Source organism: Benincasa hispida, chromosome 9 (assembly GCF_027475165.1).
Source record: "Benincasa hispida cultivar pf3 chromosome 9, pf3_genome.v1.1, whole genome shotgun sequence".
In the NCBI taxonomy this organism is placed as follows: domain Eukaryota; kingdom Viridiplantae; phylum Streptophyta; class Magnoliopsida; order Cucurbitales; family Cucurbitaceae; genus Benincasa; species Benincasa hispida.
In genome coordinates this window covers 69,857,577-69,875,976 of record NC_143486.1, presented here as the reverse complement: position 1 = coordinate 69,875,976, position 18,400 = coordinate 69,857,577, and the positions used below count along the sequence as shown (strand labels likewise).

The 18,400-nt window shown below is 32.3% G+C and overlaps 3 protein-coding genes across 4 annotated transcripts in view; all 3 read left to right on the top strand.

Annotated features, from left to right (window-relative positions):
- EMB2410 (embryo defective 2410) overlaps positions 1 to 7,855 on the top strand; it is a 41,585-nt gene extending 33,730 nt beyond the window's left edge. The window contains exons 20-24 of one of the 2 annotated variants that reach the window (XM_039041845.2): positions 755 to 993; positions 1,067 to 1,258; positions 6,522 to 6,791; positions 7,203 to 7,400; positions 7,551 to 7,590. In XM_039041845.2, coding sequence (XP_038897773.1) covers positions 755 to 993; positions 1,067 to 1,258; positions 6,522 to 6,791; positions 7,203 to 7,364 — 863 coding nt within the window. In that variant the 3' untranslated portion in view covers positions 7,365 to 7,400; positions 7,551 to 7,590. Of the gene's footprint in view, positions 1 to 754; positions 994 to 1,066; positions 1,259 to 6,521; positions 6,792 to 7,202 lie in introns of both variants that reach the window. The other variant, XM_039041844.2, reaches the window with a different exon arrangement.
- A 3,900-nt stretch (positions 7,856 to 11,755) lies between these two features.
- Positions 11,756 to 13,827, top strand: LOC120087299 (polyadenylate-binding protein-interacting protein 5-like). Its single transcript, XM_039044250.2, has 3 exons — positions 11,756 to 12,004; positions 12,620 to 13,141; positions 13,324 to 13,827. Exons 2-3 carry the CDS (start codon positions 12,662 to 12,664, stop codon positions 13,477 to 13,479), a joined length of 636 nt encoding a protein of 211 aa, XP_038900178.1. The 5' UTR covers positions 11,756 to 12,004; positions 12,620 to 12,661; the 3' UTR covers positions 13,480 to 13,827.
- A 1,285-nt stretch (positions 13,828 to 15,112) lies between these two features.
- Positions 15,113 to 17,976, top strand: LOC120086245 (DNAJ heat shock family protein). The gene is made up of 3 exons (XM_039042792.2): positions 15,113 to 15,735; positions 16,343 to 16,749; positions 17,348 to 17,976. The coding sequence occupies exons 1-3, from the start codon at positions 15,571 to 15,573 to the stop codon at positions 17,784 to 17,786; spliced, it is 1,011 nt and encodes a 336-aa protein (XP_038898720.1). The 5' UTR covers positions 15,113 to 15,570; the 3' UTR covers positions 17,787 to 17,976.
- Positions 17,977 to 18,400: the final 424 nt, after the last annotated feature.

The window sequence follows — 18,400 nt, the reverse complement described above, 5'->3', positions numbered from 1 at the left end:
GCATTTAGAAAGGAAAAATTGTACAGCATTGACTTTGAGTCCTTTGGTTAGTGGGTTTTTTATCTTTCTTTTTTTTTTTTGGGAGGGGGGAGGGGAGGTCAAAACAGCAGCCACTTAAACAGCAAAAAGACTAACCAAAAACTCCAAAACAACAAACTAACCAGCAACTAACTAATTAAAAGCCAAAGAAAACCCGAAAACAAACTACAGAAAACCAAAAGAGATCCTCTCCCAGGAAGCAAGAACCTCCGAACAGAACAGCAAACCAGCTGGAAAGAAAGAATCTTCCTCTGAGGAGCTTCACACCTATTTGGAACTTGAGTCTGCAAAATGGGTTTTTTTAAGTTTGATAGGAACACGAGCTGTCGGCAGTGAAAATCTGCCAAGTCCGTTGCATCAAGATGGTAAGGAAAAAAGACCTTTAAGCCTCCTTTAGACAACCCATGCACGTCACAAACTTCATCAGGAACGGACAAACAATTCCAGCCAAAATTTCACATCTATCAAGCTTTCAAATTAAGTACTACATAATTCAGCCAACATTATGACAGCATGAAGTTCTATTTTAGTATAAATTCTTTCCTCTGTAAGAATTTTACGTAGTTTGACCGGTTAATTTCATGACTTCATATGAAAATTTACATAAACTGTGTATTCATATGAGTTCTTAAATGTAAATTATTGGAAATACAAATAAACTATTATGCCTTTTTTTTCTTTTTAATTATGTATTGTTTATTTCGCTCCTTATCAGATAAAGCAGCTGACATTGAAAAGGAGTCCAGAAATTTAAACATTAAACCTAGTGTCGACGTCTACCTTGGTAATTTGAAGGTTGTTCTTGGACCAGAATTAAGAATTCTTTATCCTTTGATTCTCAACTTTGCTGTTAGTGGAGAGCTTGAGCTTAACGGGCGTGCTCATGCTAAAAGTATTAAACCAAAAGGAACTTTAACTTTCGATAATGGTGACGTAAATCTTCTTGCAACCCAGGTATCATCAAATCTTTACCATACTGGTTCTTTTTCTAAACAAAAGAAGCTGATATTAACCTTAACCCATGCAGGTAAGACTGAAACGGGAGCATCTAAATATAGCAACTTTTGAACCTGAAAATGGGTTAGATCCTATGCTAGATTTAGCTTTAGTCGGTTCCGAGTGGCAGATTAGAATACAAAGTCGGGCAAGCAAATGGCAAGACAAATTGGTGGTGACGTCAACCCGTTCTGTGGAACAAGATGCTCTCTCACCCACCGAGGTATTCCTTTTTTTTTTTAAAATATCCGTCAATGTTTTCAAAGTGCGAGCCACACCTCATGGCGGCAAGTCCCTTGATCGCCTGAAGGCGAGAGACGAAAAAAAGATGACGCATGAGTGAAGTGAGGCACAATGAATAAATAAATAAACAAATAAATAATATAGGTAGAATATGAATTTATATACATGTCAAAACCTTAATGATTAATACTAATAAATGGTAAAATAATCTAAATATTAAAAATATCAAATAATAAAACATCATTTAAAAAAAAATTAATATAATAAATTTCAATTTACATAATACTATAAATTAATAATAAAGTAGAATATAAAGTAAACTAAAATTTAAAATATATCTCAACTCACAAAATCTTGAGATATAATATACTAGTCTAGTATGTATACTATAATATAATTTTATTATTTAAAAGACTACCAAAGAACAACTTACTGATCCTTTTATATTGCTTTTGTGTCCTCTTAATTATATTGTAACATCTTTCATTATCTTAATGAAGAGGTTTTTTTCTTTTTTTAAAAAAAATACTACCAAAGAACTCACTGACCAAAACCCTACCACTAACCACAAAACCCACCGACAGAAGAAGAAAAGTTTAACATGTAAAATGTTTAATCAAAACCAGAAACCACTAACCACAAAGCCAACCGACAAAATATTAACATTTAAACCATTTAAATGAAATCAGTGATTCAATGGTTAAAAAAAAGTGGGAAAAAAAAGGTTGCTAGAATTTACACCAATACAACACATGAAATAGACCCTACAACATTTGGGTGTTAAGGAAACTTATAGATTATTAAATCTTTTTGGTTACGTGCTTTTAATCAGAAAAAGGCCAATAACATTTACACTAATACAAGGCAGGGGACAAAATCAAGTCCATAAAACTATTAAAGGAGGAAGAAGAATCCCAAAGGTGTCGACCATTCCTTTCTAGCCATAGGAACCAAAAAACACTAGATTAAAAGCAAGCCAGAGAGAAAGGATGGCCGTCAAAGATGTTGTCAAGAAAAACAGAGGGTGACAAAACAATCATAATGGCAACCAAAAACGAAGAAAAAGAAAGAAAATCCACAGAAGAAGATCAACAAGCCACAATACTACTAGACTAATTAAAAGAATGAACATGAAGACAACCATGATTCGACAACAATAAGACCCAATAGCAGCTGCATCATAATACTACGGCCAACCGAGATTATTCCTCAATAAATTTCATATCCTACTTAGATGAATAAGAATTTGAATAATCAAAATCCAAAGAAGAACAGCATCAAATAAACGAAAGCATCCTCATGCTCCTCCTTGTAATCCTTCAACAAGTTTCCCCATGGATCTTCATGTATCACTTCAAAGGGGTTTATCAAATCTGTTTGTACTCTTTGGATATGGTTTCTTATAAAAAAAAAACAAACAAAAAGAAAAAAGGAAGAAGAAAAGAAAAGAAAGAAGAGAAAAAGGAACTTAGAGAGATGAACTTGAAACATTTCTTCTCAAAGCCTTTTCAGCTCCTTCTTGAGAGGCAATTTACTCAACCATAAAACTTGAGGCATATTAGAATTTTCCTTGATAGAAATATACCACTATCAAAAAGTGGACTATCTGGGAAAAATATCATAAACGACTAATCTGAAGATCTTGAAGAAGCTTGGTCGATGCTAGTCAAGATATAAATTGAAGGAATGGTGAAGTTCCATTGCGGAAGCGGGATCTTCCCTATTTTTAAATTTTCACAGAATACAAAAAATCACAGAACAAGATCATGCAAAATTTCAGAAAAATTATAGCATGCAATTGAGAAGAAATTTATCGTTAGAAATAACATACCCTTAAAGAATTGAATTTCTTCACGAATCCTCTTCTCCGAATTGATCACGAACCCTCGAACCAAGAACTGACAAAGAGGACACCACCACAATTGTTTTCTTTGTATTCTCCTTAGGGTAGGGTGAGAATACCAAGAGTGTGTGGTCAGAAGATTTTGAGAGGAGAAATTTCTCAGAAAAAAATTGTGAGAAGAATTGAGAGAGAGCTTCTGCAATCCTGTTCCACAGAGCTTCTGTGAAGAAGAAAAACCCTCGTTCAATTGCCCCGCTCCTCACGTTTTTTTCTAGAGAGAATGAAGGGGAGGGAAGTTATTTCCCTCCCTTGTATTTTGAAAATTAAATTAAAAATAATTTTAATTTAAATAACAATATTATATCATATATAATACATGACCTATAGTTTTTAATTCTCTCATCAATGCATGGTATTTAATATAAATTACACTTATACTAAATTCAGTTATATGAATCTCATCCATATAGTTAATACTTGAATCATATTCAAATTTAGTTCCTCTCTAAATAAATTTTAATACATTATTAATTATATCACATATAATTAATTTAAATTAATTATATCATATATAATTAATTCCGTCAATTAATTTGAACAATTCAAATTAACCCAAAATTAATTCTCATTAATCCCTATTGAGCTATAGAGGGGACCTTATAGACCTGTAAATTGAAGCTCTAGTGGTACTTGAATAATTAATTAAACTCTTTTAATTAAATTATTCAACATCCGTTAACTGCCAGTCACTCCAGTAAAGACCGACAGTTGCCCTCTTCGCACTACAGATATATTTCTATGTCCATTGGATATAATCAGTCAACAGTGCAATGACCCTTCACAAATTGCTCGTAAGTATAGTTGGGTCAAAATTATCGTTTTGCCCATGTAGTTACATCTAACTCGTTAAGTACCACTGATCCCGCTAATGAACAATAAGTCATAGTCCAACTATGACCAAACCCCTCTCAGGTCAAGAGAGGGTGTTGCGCCACATTGTTCAAGCCCCAGAATCAACCATCGAGGGAGCAATTTATCTATTTACCCAGATGTTAGGGAAGAAATGAATTATGTCTTGTATAGCTGTGTTCCCAACTCCTCAATCAGATGAATCCCCAAAATGGTTGGCTTATTAAGTCGGCGATCTAGCCACTCTCACCATACAAATCAAAGGACCGTCTTCATAGGTAGGAGTTCACAACTCACTCATGATTCAGGTCATGTCGCTTATGGTCATCCTAGTGAAATGTAAGCTCTGTTATTAACGGTGTTATATAATGAGACTAGCCATTTCGTGGTCCGGTCTTATACAAACTCCTTTGTATAGAATAACTCTGCTCACATGTCTCCACATGAATGATTAGGATCAGATCATTTGTAGCACTTTTCAACAATTGTAACATCTACAAAGCGGGCCGTATTCGTAGTGTCAGCAGGATAAGGTACCTAGCCTTATCCATCTACTACAAACCATTTAGGTTTAGGTTATTACCTAAACATGATCCACCTGTATGTCTCTACATACATGTTTAAGCTACAAAAGATAATCTTGGATGTTAGTTTATTGGTTTGTGGGTTAATGCTACTAAATGTCGAATAAAACATCTTGTATTTTATTAAATAAATAAATTGTTTGTACATTACAATTACAAACTACATGACCCACAAGATTTAGGGCATCAATCCCAACATAAATTGCAAAAAAGAATACCGAGATGAGAAATTTACGGCAGCCGAGTAAATTCATCTTTGTAGTTTCTGAAAATTACCCAAGAAATGTTATCTTCTTGCAACCTTAAATGCTGCCTTGGAAACTTCAAAATTGAGAAGGCCAAAAAATTCCCTTTCAAACCGATCCACAGCCACGTAGAAAATACCCTTTTATCTTTTACATTCAATAAGTGTGATGCCAACATGCTCACAATATGGGAAATTGATTCTGTTTGAATGACATGAAACTTAATATGCAATCATTTTTATATCTGCCATAATGTTTTTTTTCCCCTTCCTGTTAATCCTCATTCCTAAAGCAGCATTAAATGAGCTCAAGACCCCATAGACATGATAAAGTTCATTCATAATCCAAAACACAGGGATCTCATCCGTGAACTGATGCTGGTTAATTCTACATTTTTCTCTTGACCACTTTTGTGAACATTCATGAATACTTTTGCGAGGAGCTCACTTGAAATTATCACTATAAAGATGGGGAAATGAGATGAGGGTTTTCCTTGGCATAAACCCTTGGACGAAAGAATTCTTCCTCCCAATCTAATGTTAATAAAATTTGAGAATTTGGTCTTGCAGATACAACTTCAAATTTACTTCAACCACTCATTGCTAAAACATAGTTTTTTGATAATCTTATCAACTTATACAGAGATTCAATTAACTAAGTAGTTATCGAGTTGATACTCTATGTGCTAAAGTCTAAAGAAGATGTTTTCAGTTGTAGCTTGTTGAATCATCAAAAGTAGATGTGGAACTGTTAAATTACCACTGAACCTAGAAGCTTAAGTTAGTGGATTACAGTAAATTTAATTATATTAATACTTCAATTCTCTCCCTAATTTGTAAAAGGCCCATATGTGAAAATCAATATTAACTGAGAAACCTTACAATGACTTGACAGAACTTCCAACTTTGATACCATATTAAATCACCATTGTGGATTACAGTATATGTTTATTACGTCAATAGAAACCATTTTTTACTTCATTATCTTTTAAGCTTGACTATCCAAGCATCTAAGTTATTTTCTACTCTTAGAGGGAGTGAATTGATGTAGTGTAATTAGGAGTGATGGTTGTCGCTTTGTTATGTTTTTTCTCTTTTTCTTTTTGTTACTTTTTAGTTGTTAATCAGTATTAGTTAACTTGATGCTCCACTTAGTCTATAAATAGGGGATCGTTTCTTGTATGCTTTGGTAATTCTTACCACATTCTGAGACCATCCTCAGACATGCATACTACATTTTATATGGTTGTGTGTAATTCATTTAAGTTCATTATAAATAGGGGATGGTTTCTTGTATGCTTTGGTAGTTCTTACTACATTCAACTATATTTTCAGATTATTCTCTGAGATGCTTGAATATCTAGTGACGTAATATGGTCGAGTGTAATTCATTTTAAGTTTCATAAATTTCACTTCCTAGTGTTCGGGACAAATCTTTCTTTCAGTCTTCAGATAATTTAAATTGTTAATGTTTAGGCTTCTCTTCATGTTGTCAATTTTAGCAGCGCCTATGTGGTGGTCTCTTTCTATTATTGACCTGTTAACTTTGAGAAAATATCCTTTAATCTAGTTGTTCCAATCATTACTTGCAATCAACAGATTCAGAGTGACATTGTGGTTGTTAGGCAGTTTATTCTGACATCCTATAATATCATTGGATCAGGCTGCTCGGGCATTTGAGAACCAATTGGCAGAATCAATATTGGAGGGTGATGGCCAATTAGCCTTGAAGAAGCTTGCAACTGCTACGCTTGAAAAACTAATGCCTAGAATAGAAGGAAAAGGTGAATTTGGTCAGGCTAGGTGGAGACTAGTGTATGCTCCACAAATCCCAACTTTGCTCTCCTTTCCAACCACTGATCCTCTCAAATCGCTCACCAGTAATATCTCATTTGGTACTGTAGTTGAAGTCCAGCTTGGAAAACGCATTCAGGTTCTCTCTGCACCTATTTACTATTGAGCTAGTGAGCCTGAAGATAATCTTCTCTATTTCTGAGGCTTTATTTGGTTACAATCAGCTTTTTAATTCTGCTTTAAAAAAATCATTCTTGTTATGTTTCTTTTAAATCCAGGAACGAAACTTTTATTTGATTAACGAGTTATGTTTCGTTTTTTTTGAAATATTTGTAAAAATCCAAAAATTCCAAAACATATATAGGTAGGTATATCGAGAACTACTTTTATTTTTAAAATTTTGACTATGATCTTAAGAACGTTTAATGAAGTAGAATGTATGATGAGAAAATCGGTTGATATGGCTGAATGAGGAAATTCTAATATAAAGTTTCAGATTTTGTTTTATTGTTATCTTCTTAATTTCTTTCCCTTCCCCACCTTCTTCTAGGCCTCCATTGTCCGCCAAATGAAGGAGTCAGAGATGGCCATGCAGTGGACTTTCACATACAAGCTTACGAGTCGCTTGCGGATGGTCCTTCAATCAGCTCCAGCAGCTCCAGCTCAACGAACACTCGTGCTCGTCGAATATTCTGCTTCATCACTGGATTAATTTGTTTCTCCATACCAGAATAAATCTTCATCAAAGGTAACCATTATTTTGTACAACACAGCATCCCCCCCCCCCCAAAAAAAAAAAAGAAAAAAAAAGTCTTCAGAAATTGTAAATTCGTAAAACTGATTCCTTACGAAAATGAAGCATATTCAATTCCTATATCTCATGACTGACAATTTGCAGCATAAAATTTTATAAGATGCTTTATAGTCGAGCTTTCAAAGGCAGAGTAATACATGGAATCTGGTCAAAATAGCCCTCATGTAGATTCTACAGTCCTTTTTGCTAATCGCTGTTATGAATGTTGAGGATTTAAGTCCCTTTGTAGATGAGGTAACTGGGAAGATGGTAAAAGTTCTTAACCTACTCATGAAAATATGTGCTCTGAAATTTTGCTGGTGTCAAATAGATAAAATAGATGATAACTTATTTATCCTTGTATTGTAAAAACATGCATGAAAGAATGGATGGAAGCCATTTTTGTGGTCTCTAGTTGGCTATGACCTTGTATTCTCTCTTTTCTTTGTTTCTTTTTTTTTTTTTTTTTTTTTTTTTTAAATCTCAATAAAACTTTGATATACCATTTAAAAAACTTAGTATGAGAGTGACAGCGGCTGTGATTGTTGCACAATGAAAAAGGATTTTAAGATGGCTGTGAACTGGAAAGTGGCTTCAAATTTGAGGAGTATGAGATTATTGTGATATGGAAAATGGTTGAGATGACTGAAAAATTAGGCCCTTTCATCTAACCAGAAATATGTCTCTAATTTTCATGTTGTATTTGTCATATACTTTGTTTTTAACTAGATTGGCCTTTCTAATAGGGGTGGTAGTTTTGGGGCCAACCAAGAATCAAACAAAACAAATTGATTTTATAAAGAAGGGATCCAAATCGATATCCAAAAAAGAACAAAACGAATAAATTGGTTTTTATTTGGTTCGATTTATTATCAGTTTTATTTTTTATTTTTTGCACTTTCTTTTTTTTTTCTTCCAATTTTTAATTTTCATTTCCACTTTTCTTTTGGAATGGATCATTTACTATTTTTAAATTAAAATTGGTTATATTTCTTTTTTTTATAGATTGAAATTAGACATTTTTATTTTTTTTTTCTGGGCATTTTTCTAAAATACATGTTCCATAATAATTTGTCTTTTTTTTTTTTTTTTGTCAAAGATTAAATATATATGCATCGTAATAATTATACTACTTAATGTTAGAGTATATTCTTAAGGGTATATACCTTCAAAAAATCAATTTGAATCAATATTTTTTTTGTTCTCTCCAAATACAAATCAAGATATCTAATTTTATACTTTAAAAAAATCAAACCAAACTAGTCAATTAATTTGTTATGATCGGTTTTTTCGATTTTTGTTGTACTTTCTAGATAATGAGAGAAGTTCCAAAATAAATGTTTTTTTTTTTTCTTTTTTTAGATTAGCAACCTTTTGTCCTAGGTTTTTGTTGCAAAATTTACCGTATTTGTTGGATTTGGTTTATGGATCGAGGAGGAAGTTTCGATCAAAATTAGGATTACCAAATATTTCTTTATGTATATGAAATAAATTCATAAACAATTGCTAATTGAATCATAATCTAAAATCAGTTTATTAAAATGCAATTTTATTTAACTTATTCCTCTTTAAAAAAAAAACATAATTATCGTCGTTTTTTATATATAAAACCTACAATTTTAGAAGAAAGAATAACTGTTTGTTTTAGAAAATATATGTTGCGATCAACTGAACATGCGTTTATAATCATAACATAAAGTTCTTAGTTGTGCTTTGTGAATGCATGATATGAAAAAACGAAGTGAAATATACTTTTAAAGAAAACAATGAAATATTCATTTTTTAAAAAATAACCTAAAGAGTGTTCTCTCAATTTTCTTGGAGATTGAATGAATTTGTAGTAGGAATGTCTACAAGAATGAGATTTTAATGTCGACAAAATTATCAATTTGTTGTTAAACACGCTTCGGTAACCATTTCAATTTTTTGTTTTTAAAAATAACGTCATATATGTTTGATAACTATTTTTTGTTTTCTGTTTCAAAAAAAACATAAAAGTAGAATTTTTTTTAGCAATTATTTTAGTTTTTCAATTCTATAATAACGAAGAAAAATAAATTACTATTTGATAATTATTTTTAGGAAAAATTGTGAAAAACATCTTCTTGGTCGTAGGGACAATTACACCCTCAAACTTTGACTTATATAGTTGTAGAATCGAACACTCAAACGTTTAATGGTAAAAACTGAACCCCGAAACCTCCAAACTTACAAACGTGTACAAATTTAACCTTTAAATATTTAGGTTCCGTTTGGTAACCATTTTGTTTTTTGTTTTTGTTTTCTAAAATCAAGTCTATGAGCACTATTTCTACCTTCAAATTTCTTCATTTGTTATCTATTTTTTACTAATGATTTAAAAAATCAAGCCAAATTTTGAGAATAAGTAGCTTTAAAAAAGTTGTTCTTGTTTTTGGAATTTAGCTAAGAATTCAACCATTGTATTTAAGAAAGATACAAAATCATTGTAATAAATGTAAACGAAATAGGCTTAATTTTCAAAAACAAAAACCAAAATTCAAATAGTTACTAAATAAAGTGTTAATTATAAAAATTAAACGTCTAATTAGTTACATAATCATCCAATTGTTGCTCTGTTTTCAATCTTTCCTTAATGTTAAACATTGAAGAAGGCTAAAAGGTGAAGAAGAAGAGGCCAAGGTAACTGGGGATCCTTAATTGAACAACGATACCTCAAACTTCATCTCATTTATATTGATAAATGGGAATGCCAACGGGGAATGCCCGCCCTCTTAGAGGTGGGTCCACGTGGGGCTCATTCTTGCGAAAAAAATAAACATTCAAGAATTTTATTTGGTAATCATTTCGTTTTTTTTAAAAAAAATTAAGTCTATAGACACTACTTCCACCCTGATCTTTTTTTTTATTTACTTTTTACTAATGATTAGAAAATCCAGCCAAATTTTGAAAATTAAAAAAAAAATAGCTTTTAAAAACTGGTTTTTGTTTTTGTAATTTAGCTAAGAATTCAACAATTATATTTAAAAAAATGATAAGAAATAGGGAAGAAATAGACTTTATTTTCAAAATAAAAACAAAATGGTTATCAAACAGAGTTTAAATTTCTCGTATCCTTATCGATTTATTTTTCTTTTCAAAACAACATGAAACAAAAACATTTATAATTTTTAACATGTTTACATTTTGTCAATATCTCTATCATTTCCGATGTTGGATTTTCCATTTATAAAAATAAAAATAGGATTATCAAGTATCAACAAAGTTAGTAAAGTCAATTCGAGTATAAATCAATCTTATATCTTTCGTGAAGAGGTTAAATAGTCAAGAATATTCAAATATTTCATCTCCATATATTCTTGAACTAAAAAATAATAATAGTAAATGATAAATAATAAATAAAAACAAAAGTAGATGAAGGTCACACTCTTCAAATGACATATTTGTCTTTGTAAGCTTAAGTTTTTAACTTTACTTTTTAAACTTCAATCAATTTTAAATTAATCATTATTGTTAGTTTAAACTTAATTTTTACAAATTGAAAAAATAAATCGACGTTAAATTACAAGTTTAGTCTATGAACTTTTAAATTTATCTAGTTTTAAACTCTAAAAAATATTTAATAGACTTTCTAAGTTTTCAGGTATGTATGTAGTCTTTAAATTTTTTATTTTTTTATATAATATGTCATTGCCATATTTGACACTTTTTATATTTCACACACCTACCCAACGCAAAATTAAACTAATTTTAAAGGTTAATTTTTATATCAGACATAAAATAGACCTAATCAATTTAACTAATTGTTAAAGTTTATTTAAAGTACATTTGGAACCGTAAAAATACATGGATTAAAATTTTAAAGAAAAATCAAAATAACCCAAGGAAATTTAAAAAAAAATAATCAATTTATACATTTAAACTTCATCACTTAAAATTCCAAACTAATAATTATGTCAATTAAAATCTAATATAATTAGACGAGTGGTTTTTCAACTTCTCATTTTCCACTACTTTTCTTTACTTATTTGAAAATAATTATACAATAATTATTTTATATAACTGAAAATGAATTAATTGTAAATGGATAGATATAAAGCAAAATTAATTCACTCGTAAAATAAAATTTTAATTATAGCAACTCCAAAGCTTAGATTTATTGTATAAATGGATATTTTATTCAAATTTAAATTATTAATAAGAAATAAATAAATAATTATCGTTACACGTATTGAAACGGCGGCTAGGCTCCGTAACTGACGGTTTGTTTTTTCCGTTACTTCTGAGACCGTGCTAACGGCGCCATCCCAACCGCGGAACATCTTATCCTTGTGTCCAAACAAGCTCCTCAAAATCAATCATCAAAATCTGAAGTAAAAAGTTTTATATAGTCTGCTTATACACAACCATGAGGATCTTCTTCGAGACTCGTCAATCTCAGTTCCTTTTTTATTGACCCTCAACTTTCCGATCATTCCCTCATTTCAATCTTCAGTTCATCCTTGAAGTGATTAGGATTTCATAATTTCTTTCCCCTTTGTTGAAATTCGCCTCTCAAGATCGAGATTTTGTCTCCGAGGGTGAGTTTCTTCTTTGGATGTCCGATCGTCGTTGTAGGTCTTGAATTCTCAAGTTTCTCTTTGGATTTCACTGTTTTTTGCGTGTATTTTTGAACTCAGGAGTGAAATAGATGAAGTTTTGTAAATTGATATGTGTTCTGTTATCCAACTGCTTTGCTTTGGTTTGTAATCAAGATTTGCTTTCCGATTGTGAAGTGATGAAATCTTATTTAGTAAATGTTAGCTTTGGATATTTGGATTTTCTTCTTTTGAATCTTGGTTTTGAAGTGGTTCGTTGTACAGGATTTGATTCTTTTGATGTTGCCTTAGTCTGATCTTTGCTTTTCTTGGAGTTCGTTTGAACTTTTTATCGGCATAGTTCGCAACGAATTTAGATAGTCAACTTCTAGTGAAGAAAGATAGATTTAGTTAATATTTTCTTTCTGATCATCAGTTTTATGCTTCCAATTGCTAAAAAATTTATATTGCTGTGAAATTGTGAGTGGATTATGTGATGAAGCTCTGTGGAGTTTTCTTGATCTGAATATTTATGGTCATGCCTGAGTGGAATGCTATGAGTTATGTACTTACTTAATTCTTCTTTCGTTCTTTTTTTCGGGTTAAATTGTTTTGCAGGAAGGACTGGACAAGATAGCAATCGTTTCTGCATCTGGTGCAATGAATCCACATGGATCATCTTTGAATCCATATGCAACATCCTACATTCCACTCTCTCAGAGAGGGGCTAACAGAACTTTTGTAGCGGAAAACTCTTCGAGGGAAAATATTGGGTCTAAGAGAACTTTTATAGTGGAAAACGCTTCGAGGGAAAATATTGGGGCTAACTTGCCTGGATATTCTGAACAGTGTGTATATAATCCTCCATATAGCAACATTTCCCCTCGTTTAAATATGCATCATGGTAAAAAGGCACCTGTTGCAGCTGCTTCTGCTGTGAAGAATCACCCTTTTCATGGATCATTGTCACAACAAAGTGGTGATTTGACAGAAATGGAGATGTTTGATAGAGAAGTTAACATGGATCTTGAATTGCTTCAAGTCAGTTTCCCTGGACTTTCTGAACAGTCCCTTACCGATGTCTATTTTGCGAACAAAGGTGATTTGGATGCTGCTATAGACATGCTGAGCCAGCTTGAGGTTTTCTCTATCTCCCCTCGTTCATTTTCTTGCTTTTATCTTAAACAGTTGAACAAACTTGGTCGACGAACATTTCTATGCTTGTGATTTGCATTATTTATACCATATATAATGATCTCGAACACATTGTGAATGGTAAACATGGTTAACTAACTCTTTTGCCGGTTTAATTTGACATTTAGAACAAACATCCACATGATGTTGAATACGACCCTGAAAGTCTCCCAGACACTTTGGACATCGGTGATATCTCCGAATCCGGGTTTGTAGCTGTTGATCAAGCCTCTTTCAGAATGAAGAATGTAGCCAATCATGCAAGTACTTCATCCAGATTCTAAGAGTGTCTGTTGGTTTTGAGAAGTGAACTTCTCTTTCCCTTTCTGGGTTTTCTTTGATTACTTTTTTACTATATAAGTAAACATCTTCCTTTGGGATAAGGTATCCTCTCTGGTTATAGGATTGTATAGTGTTATGAGTTCCTTGTACTTGCACGAACTCATTTGCAATGGTGGTGTTATCTTCATTTCGACCGATCAAAAAGATCGAAATATAGCCGAGCTTTGCCCTTCTACACTTCTTTTGTGTTGTGTTGTAGGGTACACACATACCTCACAAAAACAGCTTCATATTTGAACTATTTGGATTCATAGAGTTGTATGTCTATTGCTTCGATAGACTTTTTGAAATTGGACCACTTTTCTTGTTGCTGTCCTTTCCTATTTTGATCAGTTTGCTTAAACGTCGTCTATCCAAACAAAACTATCCTTATCCCATGGAAGAAGGATTCTAAGGCTTCTAACTTTTTAATTCTAATCGATCATAAATTATTTCAAGATATGTCCATTATTGAATCTAAAATATCTTGATGAATTATTGTTGGGTTGTTTTAGTTCATCTTTTTAAGATAAAATAAATCATATTATAAATTTGGTCTCTAAGTCAATTTTGAAACAAGAGATAAACTTCAATGTATTTTCTATAATTTAGTAAAAAAGAAAGGGAAAAAAAATTATGGGTTTAAATCCTATTTTAGTCCCCGAACTTTGAATCTTGTTCTATTTTGGTCCTTAAACTTTAAAAAATATTCGTTTTGATCCCTAAAACTCTTAAAAAAATTATTTTGGTCTCTACTATTAAAATTATGTTAACTATTCAACTGAAATGTGAGAATATGACTAGATTCTAGATGTGTTGAGCAAAATCAAGATGAAGTATTATGTAGCACAGACATAGATACGATTACACGATACGGATATGGCGATTCATCAATTTCTAAAAAACTAAGATATGGATACGTCTAAGTATTGATACATTAAAGATATATAAAAAAATAACTAAAAAAGCAACATCTAAGATGTTGAAGTCCAATAGTTAATAAAATGCAATAGAAAAGTGACTCATATTACAAAGAAGAAAAAGATTAGAGGGAGAAGTATGAAGATAAACGAAAAACTTCTTCGTTGAATAGTTTTAGATTGTGAAAGATTAGATGAGTTGTTTGTCTTTTTTCTTTAAAAAATATACACATAGAAATAGATATGTCAAACCGCGTGTCAGATACGTATCACGGATTCTTTGCCTCACATGAAGTATGTGTGCTTCAAAGGTGAAGTACAATATCAACCACCAGTACACCAAAATATTAAATAATTAAAATTTTGAACTAAAAATGTATTTTAAATTCTTCCACTTTGCCACTTTATTTAAATTGAAACTCTAAATTTTTTAGCATAATTAACTTCTTTGGTAGTCATCGAAAATACAAATCACCCTGTTGTTTTGTTAAAAAGTTAACAAAATCTTATCAAAATAAGTACTTTTTAAAAGTGTAAGAACTAAAACAAAAATTTTTAAAGGTTTAGATACCAAAAATATAATATTCATATTTTAAAAAATTTAGAGAGTAAAATAGAATATTATTAAAAAATAACGAAGTAGAATAAGATTTAAACCAAGAATAATGATAAAGAAAAACAATAAATGAGCAAAACGAGAATTTGAAAATTCACCGCGAGTTTCGGTTATAAAATCCTAACATTCTCAGCAAACGCGGTATTGATATAAATCCCCAGCTACGTGCATCACAATATCGACACACGAGTTCTTCTTCCTTTCTCAATTCTGTACGATTTGTTTAATTTTTTCCATAAATCGAAGTTTATTAGTCCAATTTCATTGAGACGAAATCATCGATCGATCCAGAAGTTTGACTTTCGTGTTCCCAATCCACAGCGAAGGATCGATTCATCAAAAGATTTGTCTGAAATTGTATATTTCTTTTGTAATTTCATGTTTTGGCTTATGGTTTGTGAGCCAACACGGACGAATACGAGTTGAAGATCATTTAGAAGATCTGGGTCTTTTTGAAAGAGACCTAGTTCTAGGGATTTTGAGCGATTGGATCTGATTTTTGCTGGAATCGATCGAGAATGGGAGTAGATTATTACAACATATTGAAGGTGAACAGGAACGCCAATGACGATGATCTCAAGAAGGCGTATAGAAGATTGGCTATGAAATGGCACCCTGATAAAAACCCCAACAACAAGAAAGAAGCTGAAACCAAATTCAAGCAGATCTCCGAGGCTTATGAGGCAAGATTTTGTCTCTCTTGTTTATTAGATCCCTAAAAGTGGTTTAATTTTCTAATTCTTCTTCAGCTTATAATTACTCTTTAGGGAAAATTTGTTTCCACATCTTTTTAGTCCTATTTTCTCATGATTTGGGCCGTGAGAATGAGAATGAATTAGGGTGTACTTTTGTTTCTTTGCTGAAACAATCTATAGAATTTTGCTTAGATGGCCAACAAACATGATTGGAAATTTGGAAGCCTAAATTTTCTTGTGCTTAGGAGGAAGAAAGAACCCTACATGGCTCAAACGGTTTTGTTTTAGGTGTATTAGAGTTACCTCTTTACCATTTTCAAACTCTCCAACGCTCCATTTCAGGAATTTATGATCTTTGTGGTTCTGTGTTATTTTGTCTTCGGGATTGAAATCAGACTTTATCAGATGATTTTTTTCTGTTTCTAATTCATTTCTCTGCCAATGACTAAAAACCAATTATCCAAACTGTTATTTTGTCTTCGGGATTGAAATCAGATGATTTTTTTTCTGTTTCTAATTCATTTCTCTGCCAATAACTAGAAACCAATTATCCAAACTGTTTGTATAATCACCAGAAGAAAGTTTTATAATACAGGTATTGAGCGACCCCCAGAAGAAGGCTATTTATGATCAATATGGTGAAGAAGGATTGAAAGATATGCCACCACCAGGCAGTGGAAGCTTCCCATTTGGAAATGGTGGTGGTGGCGGCGGGTCAAGCGGGTTTAATCCAAGGAATGCAGAGGATATTTTTGCAGAATTTTTTGGGAGCAGCCCTTTTGGGTTTGGTTCATCAGGACCGGGGAAGTCTATGAGGTACCAGTCAGAGGGAGTTTTTGGAGGATTTGGTGGAAGTGAAAACATTTTCAGAACATACAGTGAAAGTGTAACACCAAAGAAACCTCCACCAGTTGAGAGCAAATTGCCCTGCACTCTTGAGGAGCTGTATTCAGGATCAACAAGGAAAATGAAGATTTCAAGAACCGTAGTTGATGCAAACGGGTATGCAATTTTCATCTGTTTTCAGCTTCTTGCTTTTCATTTAGCTTCCGTTTAAAGAGAAAGAGAAGTAAAAAGGAGTTACAAAAGGAGGGTCTAGCATGAAATTGAACATAAAGACTGTAATTACTGCTGAAGAATTTCTTATGATATGATTGGTGTACACTATTACGAGAACAATCATAGCACTTTCTTTTGTCTGAAAGGATATGATAAATGTTGTGGTTGACTTGATTTTCAACAATAACGAGACTATGATCTTGATTTTCAACAATAACGAGACTATGATCCATAAAATATTACCCCAGAAAATTCTATTATTAGACGTGTGGTTGCATTTTGGTGACACTTTTATCAGGATGAAAGTACTGGTTTGTTTGGCTAAACGTTGCTTCTCTTGTGTGAGGTTGGCAAGATCTACTCATTGTAGTCGCAAATTTACACTTTGTAGGGTAAAAAGGATGGGATTTAAATGGTTAGAATGACCCTATATGACCCTTGTTATAGGCTCCTGGAATTGGAGTATGGATATTTTTACATTTTCCCTAGTTGGTTCTTCTCTAATGAATTCTGCTCCATCTTATGTTTGAAAACGTTACAGACGACAACTCCCCGAGACGGAGATATTGACCATCGATGTGAAGCCCGGTTGGAAGAAAGGAACCAAAATCACCTTCCCAGATAAAGGAAACGAACAACCAAACCAACTACCTGCAGATCTAGTATTTGTTATTGATGAGAAGCCCCATGATGTTTTCAAAAGAGATGGCAATGATATCATCATGAACCATAGGGTAACATTAGCAGAGGCATTGGGTGGAACTACTATAAATCTTACCACGCTTGATGGTCGTAACCTGTCTATACCCGTAATAGACATTGTTAGCCCGGGCTACGAGCTCGTGATAGCCAGAGAGGGAATGCCAATTGTAAGAGAGCCCGGTAACCGAGGTGATTTAAAGATCAAATTCGATGTGAAATTCCCAACAAGATTAACCCCCGAGCAACGAGCAGGACTCAAACGTGCTTTGGGAGGTTGATGAAGAAGATATTGGTGATATTTGGTCTACTACCAAAGGTGAAAGCTATATACGTAGGGTCAATAAAACCATATGCCCTCATATATCTAGGTGTCCACTCTTGTAACTTATCCATAATTGTTCTTTCATTTGTAAGCTGTAACATTTTGTTTTTCCAGTTAGTTTTGTATTTATTGTCTAATAATTTTCACATTGTTCTTTCCTTTGTTAAAAAAAAAAAAAAAGCATTTTCTTTTATTATTTAGAAGAAACACCGACGTTTTGCATTTTGAGTGGATACTCGAAAACTCTAAAATATTTAATACCCGAATAAGGCCAGCCCAACGTTACATTTGTCTGCACCGACAGACAAGTCCATAACAAAGAAACTTATAATTAATTAAGTAAATAAAAACCTGTCCTAGACTGTAATAAATATGAACCATAGACTGTAATAAATATGAACCAATGACTTGGTTTCCATGTCTTTTTTTTTTTTCCTTTTTTTTTCTATAACTAAAAAGGTTAACCTCGGGATCGACCCAAAAGCTTATGCAAAATCCATGTAGAAGAGTCACGAAAAGAAGGGAAAAGAGGAAAAAAAAAAAAAAAAAAAATCGAGATTAAAACAGAAA